The 10,215-nt window shown below is 49.6% G+C and overlaps 4 protein-coding genes across 4 annotated transcripts in view; 2 read left to right on the top strand and 2 right to left on the bottom strand.

Annotated features, from left to right (window-relative positions):
• CNBF1080 (hypothetical protein) overlaps nucleotides 1-94 on the bottom strand; it is a gene marked incomplete at both ends in the record, with an annotated part of 8,455 nt that extends 8,361 nt beyond the window's left edge. The window contains one exon of the mRNA XM_769850.1: nucleotides 42-94. Within this exon, the coding sequence (XP_774943.1) occupies nucleotides 42-94 (53 nt within the window). The remainder of the gene's footprint in view (nucleotides 1-41) is intronic.
• Nucleotides 95-487: 393 nt separating this feature from the next.
• Nucleotides 488-2,409, top strand: CNBF1070 (hypothetical protein; the record flags this gene model as incomplete). The annotated part of the gene is made up of 5 exons (XM_769849.1): nucleotides 488-550; nucleotides 602-688; nucleotides 757-836; nucleotides 904-1,090; nucleotides 1,147-2,409. The coding sequence occupies 5 exons, from the start codon at nucleotides 488-490 to the stop codon at nucleotides 2,407-2,409; spliced, it is 1,680 nt and encodes a 559-aa protein (XP_774942.1).
• Nucleotides 2,410-2,521: 112 nt separating this feature from the next.
• Nucleotides 2,522-4,563, bottom strand: CNBF1060 (hypothetical protein; the record flags this gene model as incomplete). The annotated part of the gene is made up of 9 exons (XM_769848.1): nucleotides 2,522-2,802; nucleotides 2,859-2,959; nucleotides 3,012-3,193; nucleotides 3,255-3,435; nucleotides 3,488-3,615; nucleotides 3,667-3,744; nucleotides 3,793-3,896; nucleotides 3,945-4,262; nucleotides 4,317-4,563. The coding sequence occupies 9 exons, from the start codon at nucleotides 4,561-4,563 to the stop codon at nucleotides 2,522-2,524; spliced, it is 1,620 nt and encodes a 539-aa protein (XP_774941.1).
• Nucleotides 4,564-4,926: 363 nt separating this feature from the next.
• CNBF1050 (hypothetical protein) lies at nucleotides 4,927-10,154 on the top strand (the record flags this gene model as incomplete). The annotated part of the gene is made up of 12 exons (XM_769847.1): nucleotides 4,927-4,966; nucleotides 5,029-5,125; nucleotides 5,180-5,253; nucleotides 5,297-5,480; nucleotides 5,530-7,306; nucleotides 7,357-8,265; nucleotides 8,318-8,433; nucleotides 8,488-9,112; nucleotides 9,177-9,451; nucleotides 9,505-9,595; nucleotides 9,651-9,816; nucleotides 9,883-10,154. 12 exons carry the CDS (start codon nucleotides 4,927-4,929, stop codon nucleotides 10,152-10,154), a joined length of 4,626 nt encoding a protein of 1,541 aa, XP_774940.1.
• Nucleotides 10,155-10,215: the final 61 nt, after the last annotated feature.

Below are 10,215 nucleotides of genomic sequence, written 5' to 3'. Positions count from 1 at the left end.
GTCAGTTTAAGAGCAACTTATATCAGTCAATTGAGACGCACCTGGCAGACAGACGCTGAAAGATGTTGTCGAGAACGTCTGATTGTGAAGACATAGCGATGATTTAGGGGGCCATGGGCGGGCGTTGGAGGAGGTGGATGTGGCTGTGCTGCTGGGCCCTTCTTCCTTCCTGCTGTGGCGGGGTGCGGCAGAAGGTGACGTGTGCGTGAGTGGATGTAGCAGGAGATGGCTGCCTGGGGAGAAATCACTTGGAGACCGCTGGCCAATCCATCCACCGCGTTATCGCTCCGCTCGTAACTTCCCACCCACTCCCAGTTACGTAATTGATTCCAAGATTTCTTTTCCACCAGCTCCAGCGAGTGCCGGTCGACGAACAAGTTGGACATGCCATGCATTTCTTTTCATCCTCGACTTCTCTTTCACATCTTGCTAGATAATCTATACCTCTCAATCCTGCATGCGGTAGCATTGACATATTGCAGCTAAAATGAGCTCCATGTCTACCGCAGACCAGCAGGTCTGGAAAAAGGTCCTTGCGGCCAAAAACAAAGTGCGTTTGTCTATCGCAGTGAATAACGGCGAGCTAATGAAAGGCATTCAGAATATGAGTCTGACGCAAATAGAGGCGAGCTTCCCCACTATGAGCAAAAAAGCTGTTATGAGTTCCGTTACGACCCTTCTTAAACTTGTACGTTTTCTTGAGGCAGTCAACTTTTCGACTTGATTGGGAGCTAATGTCGGACTGTGGGAATTCAGAGACTATTGAGCCAGGTGAAAGGAAAAGGAGACGATAAAGCTATGGTGTACCATGCCCAGACGCCTGAAGAGGCCAAACAGTATGTTTCAGCTCCCGCTGGAGCCAATCATCATGGCAGCAATTCGCTAATGACTATCGACTCTTAGAAAAGCAACTCTTACGCAAGAACAATCTATAATTCTTTCTATCATCCGTTCAGCAGGTAATAGAGGTATTGCCAGTGCGCAAATTACTAGAACCATTGGAACAGATACCATGCCCATCTCCATGTTACGGAAAGTACTCAAGACACTAGAGAGTGAAGGGCATATCAAACAATTCAAGCCTGTCAACGTATGTTCATCTCCTTTTGGATCATCTGGATAGTTATTGACACTAGACTTCAAAAGGCTCCGACTTCAGTGTACTATATCTTGGCTCATCTTAAACTCCCTGAAGAGATTTCAGGTGGTGTGTGGTTCGACGATAACAAAGAGTACGACCAGGGCCTTGTTGAAACTATTTGCGCCGTCCTTCTCAATCGAGTCCGCACAGCGACCTATGTCGATGACAAGAAACGTAGTCAAGAAGCCAAATCCCTCGTTCCCAACGCACTCAACACTTCTAGCAAATACTATTCTCTCCTTACGCCTATGGCTCTTCGCACGTATGTCAACAAGCTTGGTGTCACCTCTGCCACACTATCTGTCAAGAACGTCATGGAATGTATGCGTGCATTGGAGCTTGATGGGCTTGTGGAAGTTGTAAAGCCTGTAGGAGGTGTCCATTTGCAGGAAGAATCGGATGATGAAAGTACAGCGAGGAGCAGCAAGCGTAGGAAGGTGGAGAGTGATAGCGAAGATGAAGATCGGGATAAAGAGCGGGAAAAGGCAAAGATGAAGGCCAAAGAAAAGGCAAAGATGAAGAAGCGAAGGGAAAGAGAAAAGGAACGGGAACGAAAGGAGAAGGAGAGAGAGCGTAAACGCAAGGAAAAGGAAAAGGAACGAGAGAGACGGAAGAAAGAAAAGGAAAAGGAGAGAAAGAGAAAGGAGAAGGAGAGGGGAAAGAAAAAGAAGAAGGTGTACGGGTCGGACAATGAAGATTCCGATGATGTCCTCCTCTCAATCAACGATGACGGCAAGAAGAAACGATCTCGATCCTTATCCATCTCTTCCGTCTCCTCAATCTCTTCCTCCTCCTCTTCTTCCTCTGAATCCCATTCCGACTCTGATTCTGGTTCTTCCATCTCCTCTGTTGCATCTTCCCAGCTCGACACCTCCTCCATCCCCTTCAGGCCATCTGCAGCTGCTACCGCTTCCGCCTCTACTCCTGCCCAGATTATCCCTGGAGGCTTGTCCGGCGGTCTTACAGATTTGACAGATACCGCCATCATCTACCGTGCTACTTCCCGCATATCCATCCCACTCGGTCAGACACAAGCACCATGTGGCAAGTGTCCCGTATTCCATTTTTGCGAAGAGGATGGACCTGTCAACCCGACAGGGTGTGAGTATTATGGGGAGTGGTTGGGAGATTCGGTTGGTGGATGGGAGAAAGAAGCGCTTAGGAAGATGAGGCCTGGATGGGCGGATAACGAGGATGATAAAGAAAAAGAGAAGACGAGAGAAGCAGAGGTTAACGGGAACGGGGATGTTGTTATGGAGGACTACTAGCTTTTTCTTACTCAATTGGCATCATGATCTACTGTATGCATTGTCCTATACATATTTATTTCTCGATCTTACAAGGACATTATCCTTCCTCTAAATTTCGACGAGATTACCACTACTCGTCTTCAGCAACAGCCAAAGGTTCGTTCTTCAACCATCGGCCCACCATTCTTAACGCTCCTTCGGGATCGTCATGAGGTACCATGTGTCCCGCATTGTGGAAAGCCACAAACGCGACGTTGCCCGAGCCCTTGCCGTCCTTGCTGGCAGATTTGGTGTATCCGGACACCTCACCATCGGGGCTGGTGAAGTTGACGAAGGGCGCAGCAAGGTAGGAAGCGAGGTAGCTCGTCTGAAGGTTGTCAAGAACGGAAGCACATCCGATGTAGTTGACGACTAGTGCATGGATGTGTTGAGCCATTTGACCTGTGAAGTGGGAAAACAAGACTTACGCATGTCGGCTTGACCAGCATAGATCAAAACTCGGATATCATCCTCAACAAGGTCGGGAAGAAGGCCACCAGCATAGTGCATCCCATCACCGTGCAACAAGCTATTACTAAATCAGCTTCGAAATTTGCTTACAACCGCATGTGGAGACTTACAAGTTTTGGTTGATCTGCATGTTGCAGCTCTGGAAAGTGACTCTCTCGGGAGCACCCAACTCCTTCTTCACCTCGGGTTTGTTCAAGTAAGTCTCCATCCAGCCCATTTCGCGGTAGCACAGAGGTCCATCCTTCTCGGGAGACTTGTCACAGGTCTTCCGGACATCGTACATGTTACGACCCTATTCTCCTGTCAGCCCGCATTCCTGGTTCCATCAGAATGGTCTGGGAACGATTACGCACGAGATCTTGTAATTCGTTGAACATGGACCAGCAGTAGAGAGCCGCGGGAACACAGGTGAATCTCGAGTTTGTCTTGTAACATCCGCTGATCAAACCTTGGCAGCGGTTAGCGCGCGTACGAAGAGAATCGCATTCGGGAGAGGGATCGTCGTAAGGAGCGTAAGGAGAGTTGCATGCCCAGCTGTTGAGCAGTCAGTAGAGACCCCTTGAAAAATCAAATCAGAGTGGCATACTCAGGGACAGAGCCGAATTGGGCATATGGGTCGGTAAGACCGTTACCAATCATGACCGACTTGAGGTTGATCTTGGGGACGGAAGGAGTAGGGACCAGGTCAAGAGCGATGTTGTTCTTGTGGACGACCTAGAATGTAATATTAATTTAACCATTCTGATTGAAATATGAGATACGTACGCTGGCAATGTTGGGAATGTAAGTACCGGCATAGGATTCACCCGCAACATGGAAATCAAGTTTGCTGTACTCTCGGAACTGAAGAAAGTTAGCTCTCAATTGAGCGTCAGGGAAAATAAATATTACCTTGGAGATAAACAAAACGAGGAAAGCATAGACATCTTCGGCAGCAGCTGGAGAGTTGTTCACTTCGCCCTCGTCGGCGTAAGAATAGCCTACGCCGATAGGCTCTACGCTTCGTCAGTGTGTGCTACGCTGAGCGTATAATAGGCACGCACGGTCCAAGTACAAGACGTTAGCGACAGAATTCCAAGAGTGCTCGTTAAAGGTGGTGTTCTCTCCTTTGTCCCTAATGTTGCATCCGCCCAGCTCAAAGAGAAGACCAGTGGTGGAAGAACATCCGGGGCCACCATTAAGCCAAAGAACGAGCGGGTCCTCATCAGGGTTCTCACGAGACTCTTGGAACCAGAAGAAAAGATGACGAGTCTCGGAGATATCAAGGTAGCCTGAGAGCTGCTTGACAGAGGGGTCACAGAGTTTGGGCTCGACGACACGCAAGCGGTGAAGGGGGAAGGCAGGGTGAGAGAGGGCAAGGTCTGGTGTGGCAAGTCAGCCTGCAAGAGTGTGCACCGATGAGCTGATGAACTTACACTCGATGCCAGCCTCATCAACGGTCTCCACTTTGAGTCCTTGGTCCAATCCATCCTGAACGCCCTTCCATCCGTTCTGAACGCTGCTCCTGGTGCTGGAGACGGCGCCCTGAAGCCATGCCTGAGCAGATGAAATAGCATGGGTGGCAAGGTCACTCGCAAGCTCGGAAGGACCGTTGCTGAGACGGAGGTAGTTGGGCAATGCCAACGCCGGTGTGGCCATGAGAGCCAAGGTGGAGAGACGCATGGCTAGTTGTGAATCTAAGACGGTGAGTATAGATGGACGGAAGGTGTGGAGATAAGATCAAGAGAGCTTCTTATATGACGACGACCGCTTCGCCCTCATTCCGAAGCATCCGCCCTCCTCGCGGATCGGGCGGATCGCTGATTGATCGCCCTGATTCGGTAATTAACCCGTTTCAGGCAAAGGCGGTCATTGCCGCCACTTGGGCAGTGTCCACTGATTACTTAATCAAGCCTTCCCTTTGACGACGTCTGTTTCTTGGTGGCTCTCTCGCCGTTTACTACAATAGAGCGACGGACAGATTTCTTCTGACTATATTACTCTTCTGACTTCGATCTTCCTCTTTCCTGCATAGAGACAAAAATAATGGCTGAAGATATAAATATTTTCGCAGACGAAGAAGGCGGTGAGTACGGTCTCGAGCTCAGCACAATCATTTCTGCGCCGTATCTGACAACGTCCTTTTAGATGTCTGCCGAGTTTGTAGATTAGGTGAAGAGCCAGATAACCCTCTAGTGTATCCATGTAAATGTTCTGGATCTGTTAGATTTGTCCATCCAGACTGGTATGCCTCATTGTTTTGTTTTTTAATGCAAACTGGAGCTGATGGACCATGCAGTTTGAAGCAATGGGTGGCACAGTCACAAAAAAAGCATTGTGAAATATGTGGTCACAAATACACCTTCACAAAAGGCAAGCCATATACCTCAGAAATGAATGTTCTGACCTTCCACAGTTTATCCAAAAGAATTACCCACTGTGATCCCGACAACAGTGTATCTACGACAAGGTCTTTTGTTCCTTCGGCGGCAGATCCTCTGGTTCCTAAGGGCATGGCTAGTCGTCATCGTTTGGCTAGTTATCCTTCCTGCATGGAATATTGGTGCTCTCTTCTTCATGTCTCTACTATCAGATCTGATGTGAGTCGCTTTTCCATTTGGCATTTCGTGCTTGCTAACCGTCGCACAGAGGCCTGAAAGCACCACCTAGCGAAGAAACAATAGATTCAACTACCAACGCCACCATTATTGAATCCGCCGTCGCCTCCAACGCAACTACCTACACGCCGAGTTTTGTTTCTTTCCCTTCCTTTATTGCCAGCCCCTTCCTCTACGCCAATAACGTCGTCAGATCTTCGTTCCAGAAATGGTTGCAAGGCGAGGAAAACACGGCTGTCGGATTTGTGCTTCGTGGCCAAATCCTCTCGCTCTCTATGGCTGCTGTCCTTATTGGCCTGGTTCTTCTGAGAGAATGGGTCCATCAGCATAACTGGCAAGAAGCTGAACAGCCACCCAGGCATATTGAACCTGAACCCAATCCAGACGAATGGTTCATTCTCCACGGTGTGGCTAGACGGCAAGCTGACGTCATTGCCCGTGTTTTGGAAGCTACTCGAACCAGAGCTCCATTATCACTCCGGACTGCTAGACATGACTTGCCCCCCGCTGACGTTCCTGGCGAAGCGTTGGGTGATGAGGCAGGAAACGACGATAACGATGCTGGCAACGACGCTTCCGAGAGGCTAATGATTGGGGCAGGGCAAGAATTGAATGAAGAGTGGTGGGCGAGGCAAAGAACATGGGCAGAAGGATTGCCGGCAGAGCACAGAGGAACTTTCCACGAGATTCTGACCAGTCTACAGGCAACTGCCAATGCGGCACAAAAGGCTGAATTGGAAGGGCAGAACCGAGACGTTCCTCCTGCGCAAATTCTAACCGACAACCCTCTTTTCCGTAAACCCGGTATGCCTATAGCCGACATTCCCAAGCAAGACCTTGAAAACTTACAAGCCGGCTCTCAAATCCACATTCTCCCATCTCAACAAGGAATCCCTCCCAGAAGCTGGGTCGAAGCTCCCCAAGAAAAGCAAGGACAGGCAGAGATCGGCAATGATCATCCGGATAACGAAGAATCCGGCAGCGCTAGTTCTGAAGCGTCTAAGCAAGGGGAATCCATGGCCTTTGACGCTCTGGCCGAATACCGTCGTTTCCATGCCTTGCGAGAGCAACAACAAGCTGATGTCGCCCTTGATTCTGCCGACGACGATGACGACGAAGGTCAGGGCCGAGCGGGACCTTCAAGGCCAGCATGGAGCAGGAGAGCGACAGCCATTGATGATGAAGAGAGGGAAGAACGTGATCGAGTGGCATACAGTGCTCCAGAGTTATTGAAGGAGGATGAAGTTGAGGACAAGGCAAATGGAAAGGGAAACGCGAAGGGAAAGGCTCCTGCAACCGATGAGAACGTTGAAGATAAAGAGGAGGGAACAGCATTTGGGAGGACTGAAGCCCCTTGGAAACCTCTCTTCGACCCTCCCCAATCTGATGACGACAGCCCTCAGCCTAAGACTGACGAAGAAGATGGTGATGAAGGTGACAATGACGGCGACGGTGAATGGGAAGACGAACCTGACGCCCGACCAAACCCGTTCAACTTTGATCTTAATAATTTGCAGGCACCCGTCGCCAATGGGGTTGTGCTTGCCCCCGTGCATGATCAACAAAATATCAACGCTCTCGGGAACTTCAATCTCGCTGCCTTCAACGATCTTCCCCCTGCCTTCGCCAATGTACCGGAGGGCAGAATTCGGCTTGTACAACCTGAGGAGCTTGGCCTCCCTCGTGCTAATGTTGGAGCCAATGTCGAATTCGTAGAGGAAGAAGAAGACCAATGGGACCCGGATGATTGGAATGGTGTTTTAGAAGTTGTCGGACTTATCGGTCCTATTCATGGTCTTTTCCAGAATGTACGTTTTTCATCTGAGTTGACGGGGATAAGCTGATGGACTGTATATAGCTCATTTTTGCGCTCTTTATCATGGGTTTCGGTATTATCCTTATTCTCGGTGTTCCGATGCTCATCGGCAAACTCTTCCTTTCTTTCGATTTTTTCCGCACCGCTCTCGGTGTCTCCTCGAAGATCCTTACTATTATCAGAAAAGTGACCGACCCTGTGGTCGACATTGTGTTCGAAATTGTCAAAGACGTCGTCGTGTTGCCATTGATGGCTTCTGGTAGGGCTGCTGAGAAGATTGTCGCAAAGAAGCTGGGTCTGGAAGTAGGTTATCGACTTGGGTCTTCGAGCGGAGGGTTTAGTCGCCTCACCGCCGGTCAAAGCGCTTCTCGACTCTCTCCAATTTTGGAAAAGGCTGGTGACTACATTGCCACCTTTGGGCAATTCTGTTACGACTCGTACAACAGTATCCTTACCTTCGAGCACCATATTGCTACCTCCACTTCATTCTCGGGCCGCGCTGCTTGTGTCGCTACTGGGTACGCTTTTGTTGCTAGCCTCGTCACTCTCACCGCTATCGCCGGCAAGGCCCGTCTCACCCGTACCGCAACCGAATTTGCCGAAACATTGGATCAGCACTCCAACTTTGTCAAAGTTGCCTTTTTCATGACTCTCGAACTTGTGGCGTTCCCCCTTTGTGTTGGTGGCATGATTGACCTTTGCCTCGTTCCTCTTTTTCCGGGTGCAACCATCTTGTCTAGATGGGAAAACCTAGTGTGCTCACCTTTTGGAACCGCATTTATTGACTGGTTGCTGGGATCGATGTTCATGTTTTCGTTTTCGACACTGTTAGGCCAGGTGCGAAAGGTGACCAGACCTGGCACTATGTTCTTTGTGAGAGATCCGGGAGATCCCAACTTTTCTCCTGTCAAGGACATCGTAGATAAGACAACTTTGCATCAACTCAGGAAGGTAAGATATTCAGATAACTCGGAACGACGAACATAAGCTGACAAGAGATTAGCTCGGTTCATCTGCCATCATGTACAGTGCGGTGGTGTTCAGTCTCTTTGGTGTAGTTTCTTGGGGACTGGCCTATGTCCCTGGAGGTTTTTTACCTCTCAAGGTGGAGCCGACTTTGTACGCTCTATTGTATAATTTTAATAAAGAACAGAAGCTAATTCTTCTATACAGCGGTCCGATCACATCAATCCCCTTTGACCTTCTCTTCCTTCATCTCGCCATACCGCCTACTATCGACCTGGTCCGTCCTCAATCCCGTGCTCGCCGATTATTCACCCAGTGGTGGCGAGCTGTTACCACCCGCTATCGTCTCACCAACCTCGTCGCCCCCGTTCCCAACGAGAACGAACGTTCTGAAGCTCCGACCAAGCTTGAAAATGCCCTATGGCCCATCTGCGATTGGATCTGCCAAAAGCTGTTTGGCAAATATAGGACTGAAGCGACAGACGCGCGCGTCCCCGCCAGTGATTCCGTGGTACTCATGCCTATTGAACAACGACGTAAGGAGGGCGGTGTCTTTGTCCCTCTTGATGGGTCTGGTATTCCTTACAACCGCGCCGATAAGCTTCGTCTTCTCAAACAGGACAAGATTGCCCGGGAAGCTGGAAGATTACCGACAAGTGACTACACAGTTGTCTGGCTGCCCAAGTATTGGAGGACTAGGATACATATGTTCGTTGCTAGTGCATTGGCGAGCATGTCGATTGTGATTGCCTTGGCAGCTTTCACGCCCGTGGCTGTAGGCCGTATGATGTGGAAGACGTTGGGGATGGACGTGCATGATGGATACAGCTGGGTAAGTCATTTTGGGTCTACTTTTGCATCAAGGGATTTGAAATGCTGAACAAAAGTCATAACAGTTTGCGGGAGCATACATCCTCTACTTTTCTCTTACCCTCGGTCGCCGCGCACGCAAGCACATTACCAACTTCAACCGCGCCGAGCGTCTTCGTGCATCCATCTTCTCCAAGCGAGTCAAGCGCGGCGTTCTTCGATGGATTGCCGGAACATACGGTGTTATTACCTTCTACGCAGTTGTCCCCGCTTTGGTCGGAATGGTTATTGATGTCTATCTGGGTGGTCTCTGGTCGGATAGGAACAATGTGGGGAGAGTCATCCATGTTTGGGACGCTTGGTAAGCCTCACTACCCCAATTGTGAAAGAATTGAACTGATGAGGAAGTTGTAGGGCTATGGGCACTGCATTCTGTTCGGTCATCGTTGGTGTTATAGGTTTGTTACCTCGAGCACGCCGTACAGGCCTTCATACCGTTTGCGAGGTTAGTTTTTCCGGCAATTATATCAAAATTCGGTCAAGCTGACGACTATTGGTAGCGTTTCCGAGAGCCGGCAGCCAAGGACTTCAAATCTACTACCCGACTCGCACGCCTTGTTCTCGTTCCAAGCGTGATTCTCCTTGTTGCTCCGCATGTGGTCGGAACAACATTGGTCGAGCTGCTGCCTGAAAGCGCCAATCAGGAGGAAAACAATGCGATCTTATGTGAGTCTGTTCTTTTTTCCCCGGCCGGGAAAGAACGGGATTGGCGTGCTGACAGTTCCATCTTAGTCCGATCCGTCGTTCTTCCGCTCATGCTCATTCTCTCTGTTGCCTATGCTACATCTCGGTACTTGGAAGCTGAAGCTTCTGTCATCAGACAAAAAGTTATTGAAGCGGAATATGTTGTGGAGGAACGAGTTGAGAATTATGTGCCGCCGGCAAATGATGGTGGACAGAGTGGGAAGTTAGGGTCGGGTGGTGCCGGCCCTGGATCGATAGGTGACAATGCCGAGAAAGTTGCGGTAATTGGTGAAGGTGACGATGATTGGGAGGATATGTAAGGGGTTTTTGCATATGGATGTTGAAGTGTAAGAGTAGATTCGGTCATTCCATGTATCGCTG

The sequence above is a fragment of the Cryptococcus neoformans genome, chromosome 6 (assembly GCF_000149385.1).
Source record: "Cryptococcus neoformans var. neoformans B-3501A chromosome 6, whole genome shotgun sequence".
NCBI classification, from domain to species: Eukaryota; Fungi; Basidiomycota; class Tremellomycetes; order Tremellales; family Cryptococcaceae; genus Cryptococcus; species Cryptococcus deneoformans.
The sequence above is the reverse complement of the archived record's forward strand: the minus strand, read 5'-3'. Positions and strand labels throughout refer to the sequence as shown.